Source organism: Strix aluco, chromosome 12 (genome assembly GCF_031877795.1).
Source record: "Strix aluco isolate bStrAlu1 chromosome 12, bStrAlu1.hap1, whole genome shotgun sequence".
In the NCBI taxonomy this organism is placed as follows: Eukaryota; Metazoa; Chordata; class Aves; order Strigiformes; family Strigidae; genus Strix; species Strix aluco.
The window spans coordinates 7,544,629-7,568,529 of NC_133942.1; the positions used below are offsets into that span (position 1 = coordinate 7,544,629).

General features: G+C 40.7%; 1 protein-coding gene across 8 annotated transcripts in view; it reads left to right on the plus strand.

The window, feature by feature from the left end:
* The first annotated feature begins 5,431 nt into the window (after window positions 1–5,431).
* The window catches only part of TBC1D2B (TBC1 domain family member 2B), a 40,680-nt gene continuing 22,210 nt past the window's right edge, over window positions 5,432–23,901 (plus strand). For all 8 annotated transcript variants that reach the window (XR_012624899.1, XR_012624900.1, XR_012624901.1 and 5 more), the window contains exons 1-3: window positions 5,432–5,805; window positions 12,551–12,704; window positions 17,686–17,851. Coding sequence is in view for 4 of the 8 variants with exons in the window: in XM_074837729.1 (XP_074693830.1) it covers window positions 5,461–5,805; window positions 12,551–12,704; window positions 17,686–17,851 (665 nt within the window). In the remaining 4 variants the exon portion in view is untranslated. The remainder of the gene's footprint in view (window positions 5,806–12,550; window positions 12,705–17,685; window positions 17,852–23,901) is intronic.

Genomic DNA, 23,901 nt, shown 5'->3' on the forward strand with positions numbered 1-23,901 from the left:
GGAACGTTTCTGAATTATCGACTCCAAAATTAATTGTACTAATCTCTTTTGCTTTCTCTCTTGGCTCTTGCTTTGCAGGATAACTCTTTACCATCTCTTTTGCTGTTCTAAGAAACTCTGACTGATTATCAAAAGTGAATATTCTGGGTTCATCTTTAAACTCTTTAGCCCAGCATTGCTTAAACTGCTATAAAGGGAATAAAGGTAACCTTAAGCAACCATTCACTAAGTTATTTCTCACTCTGTGAGACAGTGGATATAAAACTTCTGTGATCTGTTCTGTCCCACTGGATCTTTCCTGATTCTTGTTGTATGTAATGCTTCCATGTAATATAAAAAAATTACACAAAACCAGGATTAATGGAAGTTTTTTATTAAAGTCTATTCTATGATCTCCTCTGATCTTTCTTTTTACAGGACACTTCTATGAGTCCCCATTATATGTACACATTCGTAGGTTCTCCACTGGGAGTCAAGTATATGCATGGAAACAAGTTCCACTGTAAGCAGCTGAAATAATTGTGTTTTATGAATTGTGTCATTATATGTGTTTATATCTCTTGCCCATTAATCTTTTTGTCTCTACAACAGTTCTCTAAATTCTTCTGCTTATCCTCTTCAGCATTCCTATCAGGTTCTATAACAGTTCTCTAGCCAGTCTGGATCTACATGAATGCTGACAAGCCAACGATTATGTGCATATGGATTGCCCAGTTTGTTGCTACAGTTAAGTAGTTCCTGCTTTTCTATTCATAAGGGGTCTAATTTGACTCTCTCTCTTCTACATGGCTACCAACTTGCCTGGATATCTTTGCAAGTCAGTTCACAGATGTGTAACTAGAAATCAATGCTGCCATTCACTGAATTGTGTAATTGTTGCTTTTTCATAGTGAAGAGTTCTTGATAAGATGCAGTGCAACAAAAAGTAAAACCAATGCATTTGATGTTGTCATATATTCACCTGCTTTTATATCAGAGAGTTAACTGAAGTTACATTAGATCTTCCCTACCAAATCAGAAAGTACAAATGCGCTTCCCTACTTATGCAAGTTTTGTATCTTTTTTTTCCATTTTGAGAAGGGAACACAAATAGCAAATGTGGAACAGGAAAGGAGCACCATCTAGTGTTTAAGGAATAATAACAGAGAACGAAAAGTATATGAACCATTTCCCATCAGTTAAAATGTAGAGACCATGTAATTCTTTGGCTGCATATAAGGAAATAATTTATTCTGGAAATGTAATAATATGATGTTCTTCATGGACATTGTGGTGACTGAGAGGCAGGGGAATGTAGAATGACATGTCAGACTGCATCAGAAACAGTAGTTTGGAGATTTTTTTTGCCTGTCTTCGTTGGTAAAAAAAGGTTTAGGAAAGTTTTTGGTTCCTGACCTCCAAAGAACTTAAATAGTAGTAGGCCAAAACCATTCACTCTTTGAAATAATGTAGTGCAATACTGTATGCAAGTACTATGCATAATCAGTCTATAGCAGAGTGACAGTTACTTATATTGGCAGTGACAGTCACGGATAACATTCTGCAAGATGAACCTGCAAAATATTTGTTAAAATGCAATAAAAGTAACCGTTTAGCCTGTATCTCAGCATGCAGGTTTGGACTGGCACTGTGTGGGAGGGGGTTTGAGGGAGGCAGTTGTCTGTAGTTTCGTTGTTCTGGAAAACAAAAACCAGTAGATGTTTAGTGTGAGCTCTGAAAAACTCTGGGTTTCATCTCTAAATCCTTGTATCTCTAAAGATACCAGACAAGAGCCAAAGTAATTTTTGCTTTCTGTTTTGTGAAAGGAAGCAGTGTACCCTCTCAGCCATTCTAATTTTGGAGCTGTGATCTCACTTTAACCAAAAGCATGGTACAGATGTGCTGCTTGTAATTCATCGGTGTTTCCTGCACTTCTGTAAACATGACAGCATGAGCCTGGCATATACACCAACTGTACTCTCTCTGCCTCCATATCTAATGATAGCCTCTCTTTCTTGCATATTTACTTTTTTTTTAGAATGAAACGTGAACTTATTCAAGAACTGTGAATGCTTATATTCATTGTAAGATACAACCATTACAATCGTAGTGAGTTAGACCAGTCTCTCATTTCTCAGAATAAATGCAGTTTTATTTTTTATATTCAGTCAGAAGTGCTGTTACTCAAATAATTATTTTTTGAGAGCAAAACACACCAGAAAACAGGGAAATTCAAATACTTTAATGTTTGACAAGCTTTGTGGTTCTTTTGGGAGTATAACCACTGTTTCACTCTATGTAAAATTTACCTGACTGTTGCACTATGGTTAGGAGTTACATGCACACAAAAGCTTCGTTGGCCCTTGCCTCTGGACAGGAGGGAAATCTTATCTTGTGAGATGCTGTTTATATTTGTTTTCTAGACATTTGTTAGCAATAGAATGTCACCTATATCATCTGTGCATTCTGGACATGAAAACATGAAAGGAAGAAGCAGGTAAAGGGAAAAGCATTGTTTTCACAGAATCTTTCAGGTTGGAAAAGACCCTTGGGATCATCGAGTCCAACCATCAGCCCTACTCTACAAAGTTGTCCCCTACACCATATCCCCCGACATCTCATCTAAATGACCCTTAAACACATCCAGGGATGGGGACTCCACCCCCTCCCTGGGCAGCCTTTTCCACTGTCTGACCACTCTTTCTGTGAAAATTTTTTTCCTAATGTCCACTCTGAACCTCCCCTGTTGCAGTTTAAAGCCATTCCCTCTTGTCCTGTCACTAATTCCATGTGAGAAGAGACCAGCACTGACCTCTCTACAATGTCCTTTCAGGCAGTTGTAGAGAGTGATGAGGTCTCCCCTCAGCCTTCTCCTCCTCACACTAAACAGTCCCAGCTCCTTCAATCGCTTCTCACAGGATTTATTCTCCAGGCCCTTCACCAGCTTCGTTGCCCTCCTCTGCACTCGCTCCAGCACCTCGAGATCTCTCTTGTATTGAGGTGCCCAAAACTGGACACAACACTCCAGGTGTGGCCTCACCAGTGCAGAGCACAGGGGGACTATCACCTCCCTACTTCTGCTGGTCACACTATTTCTAATACAAGCCAGGATGCCGTTGGCTTTCTTGGCCACCCGGGCACACTGCTGGCTCATGGTCAGCTGCTTGTCAATTAGAACCCCCAGATCCTTTTCTTCCAGACAGCTCCAGCCGTACCTCCCCAAGGCTGTAGCCATGCAGGGGGTTGTTGTGGCCCAAGTGCAGGACCTGGCACTTGGCCTTGCTCACCACAGCTGTTACATACCAGTCCACATCTGTGAAAAAAAGGGCATACACAAAATAAGGAACTTATTTTCCAAGAAGGGGAACTTTCTGTTTACATAAATCAACTGTGAAATTAGGGGATTCTCCTGCTTTGAGTCTTGTAAGGAAGCTGAACAGAAAATTTAAAAAGAGAAGTACTGACAGCAAAAGTTTTGAGGATTTAGGAATTGATTCTGTGATTTGCTGCAAGATCTAATAATTGATAGCCTGTAAGAGTCATGAGTGCCCAGCACACAAAGAACAAGGCCATGCTTCACTAAATTGATGAGATAATGTAACAGATCAGGGGTTAACTGCTGGGACACTTAAACTTGTCTAAATGACTGAGATAAGGAAGGCAGCTTCTAAACAGAATCAGTGTTTTCCCCGGTGAAACTCCTGTTCTGACAAATGACACTTGCCAAGAAAGATGCTACCAGAAGACCAAGAATACTTTGTATTTTGGGAAGAAGATATTTAGCAGTATATATGGAAGAAATCTGTTGTTCAAGCAGGATCAACCCTTCTTACTTTCCACATTTACTAACAAAACAACTTTTGACAGAGCAGAATCAGTCATTCTAGTCTGAAAAAAAACCCAAGAAAAAAAAAGTCTAGCCTTATTTTGCAACGTTTAATCTTTCAGTGGATCACAGTTCATGTCATGTGAGTTGACTGGGGAGATAACTTCCACGCCTCAGTTTCTATAACAAATTACTCAAGTTTCTCTGCTAACAGACCACTGGCTATTTCCTCACTTGACACATTTCTTATCAGTAGGTGACATCCGGAGGGAAGGACTCGAAGAATTCTGCAATCCATTATGTCAACATCAAAGTGGAACCTGTGGACAACCCCACTGAATATTCAGGTGCTTTATAAGCTTTACATACTTCAGCATAGAATGAAAAAAGTGTCTGGCAGATGAGACAGTTACTTTTTATTGAGAAATTAAGGCATTTAAAAATTAGGACAGAGTAAGCTCTGGGGAATTTAGGATTTCTGGATAACTTGAACTGTCAGAATTCAGTCAGATGAACCTAGATACTCCTAATAAAATCCTATAAATAGCGTAATCCTAATAAAACCACCACTGCAAACATTAGCTCCAACCACTGCAACAACTGTTTTGACAGCAAACCCTTTGTGCTGTATTTAAGGTTAAGAATTAAAAGCTGAATGTCATTAAACAGGGAATTGTCTCCTCCCATTTTTGGACGATTATGGCACATCAGACTGTTTATTTGTACCCAGAGCATTAGGCACGTTTGATGGAAATAGGCATATACTGTGTTCCAAACACAAGGAAAGATTATGTGAAATTACATATACCTCCCTGTGGCAGCTTGAGCTCTTCACAGTGCAGAAGTTTCTGTTATAGAAATTCTTTATTATTAACACTAGAAGGTCCCTAGAGTCCAAAACGTGCTAGACATTTCACTGAAGCATAAAAATATAAATAATTTGGCCTGCAGCCCTTCACAAGTCTAAATCCTGTAAACTACAGCTGCCTGCATGTTCCATAAGTTTTCCTGTAAATAGTAAAATTTGGGAGTGATTTTTAAATGCCCATCAGCAGGCAGAGCAGCAAGGGTTCGGCAAGTAAGATCGAACATTGCAGAGAGGGGTGAAGACGTGTGGCCCCCGGACTCCCTCAGTTACTGCTGCGACGTCCCGTGAGGCAAAGGTTCGGAATGGGAGAGTACCAGTGAGTAATACGGTTCCCAACAAGCGCAGGGTTTTAATCTGATCATGGGCTAGCCCACGATTTGGAATATAGTTTTTAATGTGGTCACAGAACTCTCGGAGGCCGGCAGCAGTACAGCGAGGGCCGGTGCCCCGCGGGCACGGCGGTGGGCGGCTCTCCACGTCAGCAGCGGCCCATGTCGGGCCGATTTCCTGCCAAAGGGCCGTGCGGCGGCCGAAGCCCCACGGCGGGCTCCGTCCCGCTGCCCCGGCAGGCGCGGGGCCGTGCTCGGCAGCCGGGGCGGGGCGGCCCCGGGCCTTCGGTCTTGCGGCGGGCGGGGCGGGGACGCGGGCAGCGGCGGCGGGCCGGGCCGGGCCGGGCCGGGCGGCGGCCGCACTACAAGTCCCGTGAGGCGGCGCGGCGCGGGCCGGGCCCGCTCCCGCTCCCTGCGCGGCGGGCGAGGCTGCGTCCGCGGCGGGGCGAGGCGCGGCGATGCCGGCGGCGGGCTCGGAGGGGGAGGAGGGCCCGGCGGGGCCCGGCGGCGGCCCGGCGGGGGAGCAGCCCGGCCCCGGCGCCCCCAAGCTGTGCGGGTATCTGCAGAAGCTGTCGGGCAAGGGCCCCCTGCGCGGCTTCCGCAGCCGCTGGTTCGTCTTCGACCCCCGCCGCTGCTACCTCTACTACTTCAAGGGGCCGCAGGAGGCGCTGCCCCTCGGGCACCTCGACATCGCCTCCGCCTGCTTCAGCTACCACCAGCCCGAGGCCGGCGCCGCCGCCACGGGGGACGAGGCCGCCGCCTTCGAGGTGCACAGCCCCAGCGGCGCCGTCACCGTGCTCAAGGTAGGCCCGGGGGCGGGCGGGACCCGGCCCCGTCCCCTCAGCGCCGGGGCAGGCGGGCGGCAGCCGCTCCCCCTCAGGCTCGGGCGCGCGGCCGGACCAGCCCTGGCCGCGCCTCCGAAGCGGGACTGCCCTCCGCTGCGTTTTGTGTATCTTCTTCGGAAGAAGAGAAGTAATATTTCGCAAACGCAGGGTAGGTCGGCAATGTCAGGCTAGCCCTTGTGTTAGTTTCTTCTTTTTTTTTCTTTGTGATTTTGTTTTTAAAGTGTTCTTCTGAAGGGGAAGAAAACGCTTCTGTGAGCCCGATCCTGTGGGAGCAGGATGGGTAGCTGGCTTGGTTGAGCGGGTTCTGTGGAAAAGGCTGGGTAGGAAGAAGATTTCCAAGGAAATCGGGCGGGTTGTGGTTTTGGAAGTTGAGAGGGAATGGTTAGTTTTCGCTTTCGGGGCGTTTATTGTGAAAAGATGATGTGTGGCAGAAGTCTTCATCTAGACTGCTTTGGGAGGAAGGAAGAGGAGGAGGAAGAATTGTCTCCGGATAGTAGCAGAGGCTGCTTATCACATTGTCTTTGCAAGGACTCAGACTTTCATAGGGCGAGAGGTGAATGTTAGGATTGGTTTACATATCTTTCCTTTATTGTCATGCCTGGGAAAAAAACCCAAACAAACAAGGAAACCATTTCCACTCAATAAAGAAATAAATTGTCCTGAGTCCATTATTTTTGATTGCTGTTAAGACATGTATTTCCCACAAGGAATGTTCTTGTGCATTCAGTGTGAGTTTTCACATGAACTGTGCTCTTTTTGAGAAAGATCCTTAATATTAGAGTACAATCCATAAAGTTGTTAAAGTAAACCAGCAGAACTTCCTATGGAATATTGGAAAAGATCTTTCTTATACACTTATGTAACAGCATTTAACACCATTGCTCAAATCTCCACTGAGGTTGTAGAACATGATTGTGTAAAGCTTTTCAGTATTCTGTTTTGATAAATATAATGTAGTAAAGAGTAAGCAAAGTAATTAACTAGAAAACTAACATAATTTTAACTATATTTGGTTAAGGAAAAGCAGTGTAATCAAGCATTTTTGCATAGTCGTGTTAAAACTACCTTTTTCTTCGTATAACCATAACCAAAGTTTTTATTGCTTTCCTATGAATCTGCCTTTATAGCCTGAGTGTTTATGTTACAGAAGTTAAAACCACAGACTTGGTGTAAGCTTTGATTTTTTTTTTTTTGATAGTTTGAGGGGTTTTGTTTGGTTTTTTACTCAGTATCTAGTGATTTTTATGTGAAAATCACCAGCAAAGTACATAATGCACGCTTTATTTTGAGGATTCTTTTTGAATAGGAGGGCCTTTGTTGAGAAACTTGTAGTTTCTTGTTAGGATTATAGCGGGAAATAGTATATACCACCTGTGTAATAAGTAACTAGTCTGTCAAACAGTGCTCAGGTAGCAGCCTCGGGTGTCTTCTGCAGTTATGAAGACACAAATCATACTCAACACTTGGTATCTTTTAGTCTGTGATGTTACTGCTTTGCCCATACTTTTTGTATTCATTTTTTCCTGTAATCTCTAGGAAAGAACCTGCATAGATTGGAGCTCTCTTCATGTTTCCCTTACAGAGATTGAGAAAAGGTGCCAGTTAAGGAAGTCAGGGTCTAATTAGTAGAAAAAAACCCTTTGTATCTTCTACTTCTCATATTGTTATGATGCTCTAAAGTGCCCAAGGGATTGTCCATAAAAATGCTATTACATTATAGGTGTTTATATAATAAATAAGGAATTAGTGAAAATTTTGAGAGATATTGCAGGACCAGCTGGCCTTTTGTGGCTGTGTGATTCACCAAGGGATAAGGCCTTTGCAGCTGGAATTAATTTTCTTCTAACCAACATGATAGTTCTTTAAGGCCTTTAAAAACATCTTCCAGCTAAATTAAGTAGACATGGAATTAAGAATGAACTCAAGATGTTAAATTAAAAAAAACAACCCCAAAAAACCTTCATGCTGACCAATCCAGACCCTGTTGAAAACAAATGTGATTTAATCTATCAAGAAAACATTACACACAGAGCACGAGGAATAAAGTCAAGTCAAATGTAGCCTTCACCCTCTAACTCACATGCCTTGTTTTCCTCCATTTGCTGCTTGTTCAAAATTTCCAGATCTCATGATCTGGTCTGTCCCATTCGGTATTATAAGTTGAGAAGAGCGATAAGAAATATGCAGCTGGAATTCCAGATTGAAACGATGGTGCTGTTGAGGAATGCATTATTTCTTCATAATGCCTCATTTTTTTATAAATGTAATGACTTCATCATCTGGATTACTCATTCTTTGTCATTTAATGGGAGCTGAGGACTGTATGATACTTGGGGTTTGTTCCTTAGTTTGATGACAACTTCAGGAAAAATATACTTTAGCATTTATGGCAAATTAGGCAAATTGTCCATAGTTTAGAAATGTAGATAACCAACCTGACACTTGCATGATTGCAGCTTTTCTGTATATTTCCAACAGTTAAAGTATGTTAGAAGAAGCTAAGTGTGTGTAAAAAGCTTTTTCCATTTAAAATATAACAGGTACCATCACTTTAGGTAAACAAGCAGAGAAAATTGTGTTCTTTATGAATTATGAATAGATGATGTTGAGAATATTTTCAGGGAAAGGACCTGATCCTACAAATACTTGCTGTAACACAGAATGCTGGTAACATAGTCAAGTGAATATTTGCCTGTGTTTGCACAGTGAGTTCTGTCAGTAATGGAGAAAAGAATTAGTATTATGGATATATATAAATGGACAAAGGGGTCAGTTCTCATCTATTTTTAAAGCAGTCTCTTGTTTGGATAATAGCACAGTTCACTTGCTTTTGAAACAAAGAAACACTGGCCAGTGATGATCGAGTGTGTGTCTAGTCCCTTACGTGTGGATAACTTCTTTGTGAACAGTGAATTGAAAGGGGAGGGGAACAGAAATTACACAGACTTCTTAAAGAAGAAAAATTTCTGGGTTATTGGCCAACTAGTAAGCATTCCAGACACTGCAGGTTTTGGAGCCCAGATCCTTGAAAGTATTGGACACCAAACTTGCTGAAATCAGGGTTATGTAGGAGCTTTTACTCTAATTTGTTAATAATCTTTAAGGATGTGGCAGTAATTAATAATGGGGTGCTCGAGCTTAAATAGTATTGCCTTAGGACCCAACACCATTAGGACCTAACTCAGCTTAGAAAGTAGATGAGCAGTAAAGGTGATTTCTGAGCTGATACTTTTTTTTTTTTAAACTTTGCTGATTAGTGGTTGCAATGCTTTAATTAAAAATTGGGCTACCCTCCAAAAAAAAGCCACCTGACTCCAAATTTGCTGTTTGAGCGTAGCAGGATTAGTAAATCCTAAGAAAGATTTTATGAGTTTCCTCAAAATAGCATGTCTGCTTGTTGAATTTCTTTGGACTCTTCCTGAAAGTGTTGAATATTGGCATATATGTTCCACCAGTGGGTCCAGGTAGAGGATGCCACTGGGTAGTTGTTTTCCCCAAATAATTTTTCTGTTTGTGTCATGTATGCATTGCAAGGAGGCAGTTCCTGCAGCATCCTCACTGGGAGAATATAAGGGAATGGTTTTAAGTAAATGATAATAATTTTCCATCATTTATGTGGAAAAATACATGGGACTGTATGTCTCCTCTCTTACAGTGTCTTTTGTTGCTACTGTTGCCTGTAAATGTGCAATAGTAATTCCTTATCTTGCACTGATTCAGATTACATTTGTGGTAGTTTTTCTTCTCGTAGAAATGTTTCCATTAAAATGTGATTAGCTAAGGCTCGTTCTTACTGCAGAGCCATACAATAGTTCAATACATATAAGGGTTTTTTGTGAGATACGATCAATCCTGCACCTCATTAAATGTTTTGTCTCTCGTGGCGGGCAGTAGCCAAATACTCAGAGAAGTCATAAGAAATGGGGCAAGCGTGGAATTGTTCCTTTCTCTTGACAGGTAAAGTGAATTAAAAAAATGTTTGAAAATTTCTTTTGTTTAAGAGTAGGGGGAGAGAGAGACTTAAAATATTCTAAGTGTGGTTTAAAGAAAAAAAAGTCCATTTCAAACAACAAGCTTCAAAGACTAATTTTGTTTAAACAAAATCTTAACAGAGATTCTCAGGATACTCTTCTACTTGTAAAGTAAACAATTAAGATACTCTCATAGACTCAGCAAAAACTGTTCAATGGGAGTAGAAAACTCCCTAAGAGAAGGAATACCATGTATGTGAAAGAAGGAAGACAAAGTAACAGTCAGGGTGCAGCAGCAGGGTACGGAGTAGTTCTTTAGAAAGTTACTTAAAATGGGGGAGTGAAGAACTTGTAGTGCTTTACTATCCTGTTTTACAGTGAAGGACCATAACTGCTAGCTGACCCAACGTGTAACAATGACATCACTCGTAAACTGAGGATGCCGATGTGCTGCACAGCAGAGAACAAGTCCAGTTGGGAATTTGAAAGCCACAAGAAGAAGCAACTCCAATAAAATCAGTTAATGTTTTTCTAAAGGCTGTTGGGGAGAGGATAATGGGACAGATTGTGAAAAAGGCTCATTAAGTTGAACTAGTCATGGGCAGAAGTTAATTGTAGGTATACCTTAGATTGACTCCAGGTGAATTGCCTCATGAGCTGTGTTGTGGTAGCAAAGAGAACCACTGAAGTACTACATCCTGTGCTAGTGGAAGCTCTGAATTCTTGGTGGTTTTCTACTGGAGCACAGTAAAACATTGCTTTACAAGGCCTGTGTGCAAGTCTAATGAAAGGGAATATAGGCTCTCAAATTCACCAGAAATGAAGACTTGCCACTGGATAAAACTCCAAAGGAAATACTTTTGTGCTAGAAATAGAAGGGGAGATGTTTACTCTTTGCAAAAAGTGACTGGAGTCTGTAGACTTAAAACCTGCTGCTGTGGTCGTTCCAGACCTGCCAGTGATGGCTGTGCGGATTGATGCTTCCCGGTGTCCAGTTCTCTGACCCTTTCTGAGAAACCTCATAGACACTTCTTAACTACTCTTTTTCCTTGTCTTCTTTGAGGGAAGTGTTTTCCTCCAGTTCCCTGTGAGCAAGCAAGAATAAATATGAAACTAATTTCCATTTCAGATTAGAAATATCTTGCTTACATATCTTGCTTACCAACAAAGTGAACCTGCAGTGTCCTCTTGTATCACTATTTGGTTTATTTCACTACTTGATTTGATTTATGAATATTTACTTGATTTATGTATCTTAGGTGTAATCATGTGTATGATGTAGAGGGGAACTGGAGCAGCAGCTGCAGGAATAGCTGTCTGTTTTCTGATGAACTTCTTTGCACAGTGCTTTGGAGCCATTTGCCGTGTGATGTTGTGGATGTTAAAGCTCATACGGGTACAGAAAGCCAAATCATAAAATAAAAATCTATCTCTGTGATTGCTAAACACTAAGATGGCAGATTGCTGAGCCAGAGGGAGCACCCTGGGGAAGCATCAGTTTTTGTTTGCTGTATTGCTTATGCTGTCTTGAAATTAGCTGCTCTCAGGGTCAGGATATGATGGTAAATGGATCTTCAGTTTGATTAGACAAAGTGTTCTCATAAAAAAAATGAAGACAAATCTGTGCCATTTATGTGCTCTATGCAGCAGTTGCTGTACTACTTTGTTGCTCTTTGTTGTTTTGCACTGGTGTCCTTCATAGGTACCCTCTTCAGTTGTGATAAACAGAACAGGAAGCTATTTGAAATTATGTTTAAAAGTAAACACAGTAATTTGTGCAAGTAATGAGGGTTTTTCATTGATAATGCCACCAAGCATTTTGGGTGAAGGTAGGAGAAAGACTGGCTATAAGGTAAGCACTCTGCTTACAAGCCAAAGGACTTAGGTGAGTGTCTCTTCACAAGTGTTAACTTTTTGGTCCTGAACACACCATGTTACTAGTGTCAGGTGCTTGTTCTAGACTGGTGGCTGAGGATGTATGTTGGAATAAAAATGACTTTTCCAAGTGAGCACCTGCAGTGTCAGTTACGGTCACTTAGTCTCTTGTTCATACTTGTAGATTGTCATTTGACACACTTTGAAATGATTCTTATAGCTGTGATTCTTACTGAAGCTTAAACATGTGTTTGAATTCTTGCATACCTGTTCATGTTAATGACTGTAGGCTTGTAGATAAATATTCATGTTGGGGTTTTTTTTGTTTAAATATGACCTTTCTGTAGAAGTTAGTTAAGCCATGGGATCATCAACTTAGACTTAGTCTTAGTCTTTAAAGTAGGAAACATTACAATACATTACTAATTTGTGGATTCTGCTGGTGACAAAGTGAGTTAAAAAAGAGAAAATGAGAATCTTCCTGAGTGTGTGTGGGACCTTTTTTTAATAATGCAGATTTGTAGTTATATATTTAAACAACACTTTCTGTGTAAAATATAAGATGCTGCTCCTGCATTTTCTAATGTTTGAGTGTAAAACTGGAGAAAAAAGAAAGCATCTGACTACTTCTAATGGAAAATGGATTTGGCATGGAGGTCAGGGATGTGTATGTGTGCACAAGGTGTACCTACTGCGTTGATGGTTATTTCTTTTAAATCATATTGGTTTTGGGCGGTGATACCTTGCTGATCTGCTAATTACCTGTGTTGGGGTTTTTTATTGCACTTGAAATTACTGTATTCATATACCAAAGACACGCAGTGATCTCATGAGTGCTCTGGTTCTTTGTGTTGTAGGCTGCAACTCGTCAGGATATGACATACTGGCTTCAGGAACTTCAACAGAAGAGATGGGAATATTGTAACAACCTTGACGCTGCGAAAAGGGACAGCCGAACTTCCCCCACACCAAGTGACTTTTCCAAAGGTCTTGTTGCCAAAGACAACCCTGGTAGGTTGAATATTTGAGTAAAAACACTGGGTTTATTCAGTGTCAGTTAATCAGTACAAGGCATAGCACTAGGATAGAGAACAGTTTTAGGAAGTTTTTTGTCACATGTCGTTATCAAGTAATTCTATGTAAACTTTGCGTATGTTGATGATGCTAAAATTACTTAAATGTAATTTTATGTGTGATTTTTGTATTTCTTACAAAGCCTGTTGATTTCTTTTAAAAGCAGATTTTTAGAAATTAAGCAAAATGGAGTAGTCCTGTGACTAGGTTTCATTAAGTGGCAAAGTACAATTTAGGTTAGGTGTCTTTTAGTGGTTGCAGTACCTTAAAAGCTTAGTGTGTTAAGTATCCAGAGATGTAAACTCCAGTTTTTAATGGGAACATGTATATTTTACATTCTGAATGAACATACTTTGCTCCTGAAAAAGTATGTTATGGTGGATCCATGTGACTGGGATAATATTTTTCCTGCCTTTTAAAACTGGAAGACAGTTTACACTGATACTGTGTAACTGAAATTCAGTCTCCTTAATACCTTCAGCCAAGCAAAATGTAATTTTAGACTAGGGTCAGAATTATAAAAATGTATCAGCGTAATATACAAAGTTATTCTGCATTTTTGACTACATTGCTCAGGCACTTCGGAATTGTTGTATTCCTGAATTATTACAGAAATGGATTCCTTGATGATTTCTGTTATCCATTAATAAGACTGAGTGAAATCCTGTTCTGCGCCAAGTTAGACATGTTAGTAAAGCTCTCTTGGGTTTAAACAGAGTATTGAGGTCAGACATGTTTCATCAACAGATTTTATATTTTGTTGATTTCAATTTGCTCATACTGTAAAACCAGAAATATTAAGCTGTCTTCTTCCCCACCCTTCTCTCCCTTCCCCCAGTTCAGATCCCATGCTGCAGTATTGTCCTCTAACCCAGTTTACTGCTTTCATTTGAGAGCAGTCTGGCTGCTTGCTCAGCCACAGCTGGCTTGAGAGTACATGTTTTTGTAGGGGCTCAGCTTGATGTTTCAGCTACACCAATCTTAACAGCTAGTCACTACTTAAATGCCCAGCTCTCTCCCTTGATCTAGCCCTGGTACTGGTCTCATCCTTCCTTATGCTAGTGCAGGGAGTGCAACTAGCAGGAAACATCTTTCTCTCCAGGTTAGTTTTTGGCCAGGGTAGCTTCCTGAAGTGGTTCACTGTAGGGACAGATGAGTGCCAGGATTAACCCAAGAGAATTGTTGGGAATGCAAAGAGGGATGGTTTGAGACCACCTTTCTGGCAGCAGACAGTCTGGATAGCAGCTTGTCAAACTTACGGTGCAAGAACATATGTATTGGTGTGCAAAGATCTAACAGCTTGCAGGTGTCGGAAAGGGTAGAAGGCTTTTGCTTTTGTAAACCTTGGCCTTTCTACCTTCAGCCTCTCAACTCTCCACTATGTAGTCTCCCTTTTTTGTGGTGTGTGTTTGACCCTGTGCTGAGTTGGTTGAGTTCAAAAGTTAGCCAAAAAGGAAAGGTTTTCTTTTTTTTTTTCCTGCTAAATTAATGAGTGGAATATATTTACTGTGGAATCAGGTGACTTCCAGAGCTGATGGAAGGGAGGGAACAAGGCATAGGGGCTAAATACAAGAAGGCAGACTAAAGGAGTAGGCAGGACTGCCCTCTTCTGTCAGCAGGCTGTTGGATCAGATCAACTATAATAGTAACTTGGCCCCAGATCTCTGCTTCCCTCAGAGCTTAGGCACAATGTGAAATTAACCTGCTGTCACTGCAGTCTGTGTGGGTACTGTTCCCTCACCCCTGGTTTGCATCAGATCTAGCGGTTGTAACACAGTCACTTTAGATCACTGATCTGATATTTTCCTTTGTGTAAATTGTTGGAGGTTTTCTGGATCAGCAAGCCAAACCAATTTGTGTGATTTTTTTTTTTTTTCTAATTTTTTTAAAAGAAATTATTATTCAATCCAGTGCAAGGAATGTCAAGATAAAATGTATGGGCTGAGTAGATCCATCCCCTTCAGGACAGCCTGCAGTTAAACTGTATTATTTATAATTTGAAACTGCATCTAGAGTATCTAATTTTTGAGGACAGGTCACAGTGATGACATTATCATCAACTGAAGTGTTTTAAGTAGGGATTTCTTCTGGGAAAGTGCAAAGAGCCTGAATGATTGGTGATTGTTTCTTCTTTTTAAACAAGTACTCCAAAAGTTTCCTATAGAGTTGCAGGACTCTTTAAGGCTCTGATTCCATGTTGATGACTGAGATATGTGTCTTGTGGTGGGGTTTTTTTTGTTTTGTGTTTTTTTTTTTTTAAAAAAAGTGAATGTGCATTTGATGATGTACTTTATACTTGAACATAGAAATTGTTTTGTTTTGCTAGTACTTGAGTACTAGCATCTGGACTTGAGTGGTAGCATCTGGACTTGAGTACAGATGCTATCACTAATGTTTTCAATGGGGAAGTAGTCTGTCTTCAGTCCAGAAACAAAATTGCTCACTGTAGTCTTGCCTGTTTTCTGGACTAACTGGAACATTGGTGAAGCTAAGGTAATGCTTTATGGATCAGGCTTTACAAGTTTTTAAGAATAGTCAAGGTAGTGAAAAATACTTTAAAATATTTTTCAGAGTGGGCAGTGGGAAGGCTAATGTTACAAAAATGTTTCTGTAGGATTTGTCATGGAGCTGCCTTACTACCATGGAAGTCAAATAAATGATTTCTTCTTTATCGGATATGTTTTTTTTTTCTCAGAAATGATTGAATGCTAATGTAGTTTTTATAATTTCAGTTCTCAGTAGTGCTATTCCTCAACTCATAATTTGCATTAATAAAAAATGGTATGTGTTTTATAAGATTGTTGTGTTTTGAAATAAGCTTAAAACCAAGATTTTTTTTTTTCTGTGGTGACTGCATTAGCAACCACATTACGTTGTTGTGCTCTAGCTGCCATGTAGTTCATACCTCTAATGAACCAGCTGGCTGGTGTAAGCAGGGGATCATGTACAATGAGCAACCTCAGGAGGTCAGAAGATTCAGCCAGACTTATTAGCATGTCTGTTAGAGGAAACGCACTTATTAGAAATTCAGCTCTTGAGCAATTTATTTACTTGGGCCATACTACAAAGAGATTTTATAGTCTTGTTAAATCATACAGGTAGAAGATGAAACAAGCTGTAAGTATGAAAGCAGAATGTTAGTTTTGAGTGCCCATAAGTTTTGGTGTGGGTTTTTTTTGGGGTGGGGTGGTTGGTTTTTTTTAGTTGAAACCTATTGTATTATCTTCCCCTTTTTTACACAGTGAATATGATCAAATGTTAGTTTCATTTATCTTAGCTGAATTTTGTTCAGCTCAAACAGCCAAAGTCCAAAAGAATTTGGAATTTAGTTTGGTCAATAAGGCACCAAAGAATTTTCTATCAGCACTGTTCATAAAATAGGTCAAAGCAGCGTAATTTGTACCTGTATTTGAAAGATGACACCATATACTTATGGTTCAGGTAACGTTTTTCAAGGGTTTGAGATTTGTAGTGACAATGATCTTTTATATTTGGTATTTTTTACCACAAAATGTCTTTCTACTTCTAATCTTTGATATGGGCTAAATAAAAGGAACCATCTGCTGAGTAATTGGAGGGTACAGCTTGCTTAAAGATGGTCTTGCTGCTAGTGCCAAGTAATTGTTAGAACAAAGACTGAAAGGCTCACCAGGGATAAAACAGGGTATTGAGATTTTCCAGGGGTTTCCCTTCCTGCAGAGAATCATTTAAGTCAGAAGCCTGGCCAGTGTGTTACTTTCTGATATAACTGTTGAATCAAATCCGAGACTGTTCTCAAAACTTTTTAATCTACTTCAGTACTTTGTGAATGATAAGGAAAAGAGCCTGAAAATTACATTTGAGCTTGTTTTTAATTTGGCTGTTCAGACAGTTTGTAGAAGGCCATAAACCACTTTATGCTTTTGCTATTCATAGTATATTCCATATTCTGCATTTCCTATTCCCTCTGCCTGCTGGAGGAGGGGTGAGGGAGAAAGCAAGCTATCCAGGATAATGGAAACACTGAGGTAACATGTATACTACAGATCCTACAGTACGTGTTGGAGACCTGGCTAGCTTGCTGGATCAGCTTGGATCCTCTGGACTTCATTAGTTCTGGCTCAGGGCCAGCATGAGTTCTTGGCTGGTTCCTGTGGAGCCATTCGGAGCCTGCATGAGTTTGCTGGCATGTGTGCAGTGCTGGGCCTGAGCTGCATGTCTGCATGGCTCTGTGCCTGATCTGTTGATTTGTTGAAGTGCACAAGAGAGTTTGGCTGGATGAATGTAGGTATAGCTGCCTTCGGCTTAACCAGAGCTAGTAAATCCTTGCTGATCCAGTAGGTCTCTGCTGTGCCTGCAGTGCCCATGTTTATAGTCTTGGCTCTGGGAATGCCCAGGCTGGATTTGCGTAGAGCTGGCTCAAGTCTGTAAAGCTCATTGACTTTCGGCAACAGTGTCACTTCTAGGGTGAGTAACTTTTAGGCTGAAGCACACCCTGAAAGCTGTGTGTCAGTATTGTTGTGACACTGTTCCTGACTTAGAAGTTCTGATAGACCTGAGCTTGTTTTACAGGGGGGGTTTGTGGCTTAATATAATTAATCCACCCTAATTTTTATGGCTTTATAGCTGCTTAAGATAGATTAATCAATTTTGGCTGAGATTGTAAATCACTTGTGAGATAACATAATGTTTGGTGCTTACGAAACATTATCAGAAGTGTGTGGCTGCAGTGAGAGCTCGCTGAGGAAAACACTTTGCTATTTTTAAAGTTCGTTTGAACAGAGCGTTTCATAAAGTTAGGTTGCAATTTAAAATAAAACCCTAACTACATTACTAGCAGGCTTAGTAGTATATGACTTTATATAGCCACTATTCTTTTACTTACTGAAAGTTTTGCCTATTTTTCTTTTTCTCTCTTTTTTTTTTTTTTTTAACATAGATTTGAGTATCCTAAGTCAAAATGCTTCAGCAGAGAGAGCTCGAAATATTCTAGCTGTGGAGACCTCTCCTACAGACCTGGTGGGGGAACAGGCAGCTTCCCAACCTGCACCAGTCCAACCAAGTGCCATCAATTTCTCACTTAAACAATGGAGTACTGAAATCAAGTAAGTTGGTAACATGGGAGAAAGCGCTATCATGAGATTGACAGCTGCTGTCAGAGACTATTTCCTACTGAAAGATGTGTGTATGTGATAGGCAGAGCTTTTTAGAAGAACTGGGGGTGATGGGATGGATCGGTACATTGGACTGTATATCCTCAAGTAAACTGTTTCTTTATTCTACTTAGTTGTTTGGATGGCATAGCTGAACATCATTGTGTAGCATTACTGATACCTGAAAGGGAGACTCAAGTGCGGTAAAGCACTTGCAGTGATGGCTTTGCTCTCTCAACCCAAACAGGGAGCCGGGAGTTGTATTCTCAGCTAGTACTGTTTTTTGTCCTTCATTGTGTAATGGAGCTGCTAATTGCCAGCATTGTAGTAGTCATAGTACTTAGTGCTAATGAAGTATTTTTAGTGTTGAAAATCAAGACATAATCATTGTTCTTCATTTTCTTCTTAAAAAAATTAAGCACATGGCACAAATTTAAAATTGATGTAATTTGAATTCCTGAGCAAAAATGTGGCAGACCCCTTCTGAGCAACAGCAAAACCACATCTTATCCCCTCACTCTTAATGAGTTTACTCTGTATTAATTGCTTTAAGGAAAGCAGGCTTACTGGTTTTCAGCTCTTGTGTTAGGGTTTCTTTCTAAATGTTTTTACATTTTGCTCCGCCCACATAGATGGATCTTCTGCTTTACTCAAAGGATGTTAGTACTATTGCAGAGCAGTTCACAAAGCAGAGCTATAACTTTGGTTAACTAGACCACATCCCTCTTGAGCTGTGAGTAAAATGTTCGTTTTCATCAGCAGTGTTGAGTTAAACAGATTAGTTTTGAAGTTTTTCTGTTAAGCACAGAGATCTGAGAGGTTACAAAGTGTTGTTGGTTTAGGGTGGGTTTTTTTTTTGTTGTTGTTTGTTCTCGGATTTTTTTGACTACTGTGAAGACCATCATTTAAGTTCTATAAAAGGTGGCTTATGGCTGGATTAAGAAAGATGTAAATCCTGTTACTACATGTCCCGTTTAAACTGGTGGTCTTGTATGGCTTGGGTTTGTGTAGCCACTTTGGTAGAACTTAAATTTGGTCATAATAGAAGGAAAATAACATGAAGCAATTTCTGTTAGGTGAATTCCTGTATACTTGAAATGAGTGTTTCTGGCTTTTTAAAACTTTTTTTTTCTGAATTGCAGATGATAGGCTTTGAGAAAGTCTAGGTAGAAGGGCAGTGTCAGGGTAGGCTGCTCAGTGTTGCCTGGCTGGTGTGTGTTAATTATTCTTTGAGCAGAAAGGCAACAGTGAAGTTGTGGGTTAGGAAACACTTCTGGTTGGAGGGAAATGTTTCTAGTGGCAGCGTCCCAGCAGATAGTGTAGCACAGTATTCAAGAGTTGGCCCTTCTCTATATAGCTGTGATCCTGATGGCTTGGACTCCTTGTAGACCTCTGGGAATAAACATGTAAGAAGATTGCACACTGAAGCTCTTTCAGGCTGAATGCCACTCTTACCCAATCCACTCTTTCTGGAGATACGCAGCTGCAGTGGTTCATCTGTCTGAAAACATTCCTGGGAAAATAACATTTATTGTATCTACAAGCATTATTTTTTTTATTCTGTGGGTTTTTTATATGGAGTGCTCTAGTGCCCCCATGTGCTCTAAATTTTAAAGCAGGTATTCCCCCCTGCAAGCTGATACCAGTGGGAAATGGTGTCTTTGTCAGGATTGCTTGTTATGCTCAAACATCCTCTTCTGAGCTTTTGAAAAGTCATTTTGCAGAGGATTTACTGAGCCCAGCAGCTAAAATCTGAAGCGTGATGTGTACAGTTGTGTATATCTCTGGCCATGTATTCTATCACTGGGATAAGTCTGACAACCTTGTCAGAAGTTTTTAGCTGCGTGGTAATATGCTAGAACCTCTGACAAGTTTATTCGCAGTAGCACAGGTGACTTGTGGAAAACAGACTCTACAATCAGAGTTATAAAGCAGGTATGTTTACTCCGGCGCCGGGGTGCAAGGGGATTTCTACACAAAGCTTGCACTCCAACAGCACATTTTACCAAAAACTTATAGAGTGTGGATATACATATTAATTGGATTACATAACACAAATATCCATATGCATAAGTAAGGCTGGGTTAGTTCGAAGGGCTGGTGTCAGCAGTTTGTTATCTTTGCGCCTGTGCATTGCCGCCTGGTGGTCATCTTCAGGGGCCTTTTGGAGGAAGGCTTACAGTCTTTCTCACCTTGTACTTTTCCTCAGAGCATGCACAGATTCTCTTAGCCAATTTCTTGAATAACAAGAGTGGTTCCCACTGGTTTACCACCTCTATCTTATCTAAAAGCACCAGTCTATTAATTTCTACTGCCCATATAGGCTATCTATCTATAAACTTGCTACAACACATCTGCTTTCCAAGGACAAGGAACATTTGTGCCGAACATAGTAATTCTTGGTAAGTTTCCACAGAAAACTGCTTTGTTTTGATGAACACAGTAGCAGTAGCCTTTGGTAAGCTTCCACAGAACAGTCAGGGCAAGCAGGATTATTAAGCAATATTCAGAAATCATTATAAGTTGCTATAAGTAAATAAGTTGCAAAGCAGGTGATCATTTCCTTATATCACAGGCCTTGCAGTAACATGTTGTAAAAGCTATGGGCTAGCATTACTCCTGCCTGTTTTGAGGTAGCAGGCCATGAGCACTTAAGTTCCTGTATCTAGTAAGATAAATTTGCTCTGAGACTTGAGTCTATAGCAGTTTTCACAAGAAAGGTGAATTTTCTTCAGGATAGGTTTTGTTAGGGACGAGTGGATTTTCCTTCTAATATCTATCCTCAACTGCTCCAGAGAGGGGTAAGGCATCCATAATCTTAATTTGTACTTACTTTGCTTAAATATGAAAGATGATCATTATTACGTGCTTCCACTCCCCGTATCTTTTGCTCATTCAATCCTGCAATGAATGATGCTCAATTAATACGCAAAACCATTCAGTAATGGTGCAAGGGTCCTTCAGATGACAGCCTGTCTCATTACCCAGCTTCCACTCATGATCAAACCATTTTGAATGGAACCCCTGTGAAAAAGCATTAAGTGGTCATGTAAGTTTTGTATTTTAACATGTGCAATCTCATTTATCCCTTCTTGATTGACAAGCAATCTCTTTTTACTGGGCTGAACAGCATTCTTTGAGTGTGTATCACAAGAAGGTCTGGTTAGTTGTATTGGACCTCTTGAGTGGAACCAGGGCAAGACTGTTAATATTTTTGTAACAGTGATACTAATTATTAATCTTGGAAAGTTAAAATGACATAGTAGTGTGACTATAAAAGCTGGTGGCAAAAAAAGCCCCACTAAAGTGGTAGAAACTTTATTATCGTAAACGTATGCAAATAGCAGTGCTGTTGTAGTTGATTGTTTTCCTCTGTTCTCCAACAATTCTATGCAATTTGGAGCAAGGCTGAGATCTGATCACTTTTGGAATATATGCGCACTATCTGTTATCTTACTGGATTGTGACTAGTTTTAACCCAAATCTTAGAGGATGGATCAAGATGTTTCTAAAACTTCAGAGAGTTTTCTCTGCATTGCTGGGAGCACGTTATTTGTTAAGAACCTATTAGATGTCTCTTGTGGTTTGAGCCCAGAGGGCAACTGATCACCACCCAGCTGCTTGTTCACCTCTTCCCCCCTCAGGAATGGGAAGGAGAAAATACAACAAAAGACTCCAGAATAGAAATAAGGACAGAGAGGGGTGATTCACCTATTATGGTCAGGGGCAAAAGACAGACTTGTTAGGGGAAGAACATCATCAGTTTAATTCAAACACTAACAACAACACTTAACAGAGTAGGACAGTGAGGAGCATTACCAGATCTTAAAAACACCTTCCCCCCACCCCTCCCTTCTTCCTGGGCTCAGCTTTGCTCCCGATTTCTCTACCTCCTCCACCCTAGAGGTGCAGGGGGCAGGGAATGGGGGTTGTGATCAGTCCCGCTGCTCCTTGCTCCTCAGGGGGAGGACTCCTCACACTCTTCCCTTGCTCCAGCGTGGTGTCCCTCCCAGGGCAGACAGTCCTCCATGAACTTCTCCAACGTGCGTCCTTCCCACAGGCTGCAGCTCTTCCCAAACTGCTCCAGTGTGGGTCCCTCCCACATGTTTCAGCCCTCCCAGCACCAAACTACAACAGCGGGGGCTTCCCACAGCGTCTCAGCCTTCTCTGGGCGCAGCCCCTGCTCCGGTGTGGGGTCCTCCACGGGCTGCAGGTTGGCATCTGCTCCCCCGGTGACCTCCATGGGCGCAGGGCACAGCCGGCCCTCTCACCATGGGCTGAGGGGGGTCTCTGCTCTGGCACCCCCCCCCCCCCAACCCCTTCCACTGACCTCAGTGTTTGCAGAGGTGTCTCCTTCACAACTCCTCCTCCCAACTCCAGCTCCCCCTCCCAGATTCCCCTTCTTAAATATATTATCACAGAGGCACAGCCACCATCACTAATTGGCTCAGCCTTACCCAGAGGTGGGTCTGACTTGGAGCTAGGGGAACTTTGAGAAGCTTCTCACAGGGGCCATCGCTGTAGCCCCCTCCCCCACTACCAGAAATTCCTGTCACACACACAAACCCAGCACACTGTCTTAATCAAAGACTTATCCTTCCGTCTGGACATATTTATGATGTGTTTGACATAGAAGCTATTGCTATAATAACTGTATTTGCATCCTAGGTAGCAGTGGTGAAATAATTGGAAAAAAGTGAGGTCTTGGAGTTAAGCTACGTGTATGTTTACAATAACTAAAGTTAAAACATGCTTTACTTTTTAAAATCTGTGTTAAAGTACTAATTGGCATATATAGACATTTAGGCCTGAATTTTTTTTCATCTGTATGCTGTCAGCTGTTTGTATCTCTTCTTTATGCAGAATAGACTTGGAAACATACTGAATTATAGTAACCTCAAGTTATATAGTCATAAAGTAAGACTTAAACCCAAAATATTTAAAAATACAGAATCATTAGATCATATGATCAGGTCCTACATATTTTGTCCATTTGTACTTGTCATACCGTGCTTAGGAAAATAAATACTACTTTTAAAATTCAATTACTTTTTAATCTAATAGACAGCAATGAAGCAGTGCTACATCAGTGGCCTTAACAATTCTATGGAAAAGTTTTACAAAATCCAGCATCAGCTATGATTATTCATGGGCCTAATAGCAGTTTTTGAAGAAGCTTTTCTAGAAGTCATTTGACTTCTTGTTCCTTGTGATTTTTTTCAAGCTTTAAAAGGTGGTGTTCAGACAGGTTTTAAATACTGAAGTTGACTAAGAGTTGAACAGGTGGGTTGTATGGTAAGACATCAGCTGCTACTCAGAATAGCTGTAGAGATGCCAGGTGGCACTAATTTTGGGTGCCTGAGGATGTCAATCGTCACCCAATTTGATCTATTTAATTTGAATGAAAGGTCTGAACAATAAAATGAGGCTTTTTGCCCCCAACAGAAATTGTGATTCTTTCTGGAAGAAGATTAAATGTATAGTATAATTCAATCTTTGTCAAATTTGTGAATTGGTTGTTGAAATAGTTTTATTAAAGACCTTTGGGATTATTTTTTAATTGTACTTGATTATTTATCAGTTCAATTGTACTTGATTACTTATCGTTTAACAGATGTTAAATCTGTTGTGAAGCTGAAAGACTGGGTTGAATCATCAAATGATCTTGAAGGTGTAATTTGGGTTACTTTCTGCTTAAGGTTTGGAGAGTAAGAAGAGAGAATGTGGTTGAGTGAAAGCATCTTTGTGGGTCTTCTATCTTACACAGACTGTGTAGAAAATGCTGAGATACTAAATGTATTTCCAACTTTATACCTAAAATATTAAACTGATTCATATGGATTGATGTAGAATTTCCTTCTTTAGATGAACAAAGACTTTAGAATACTGAGCACACTAATGCCTGTGGACATAAGTGTTGACTTAAACATTTCTGATTGCATGATGGTTGTGGGGGAAGCTGGGTGGAGTAATCTCATCCTGCTATTGTTCTTCTATAGAAT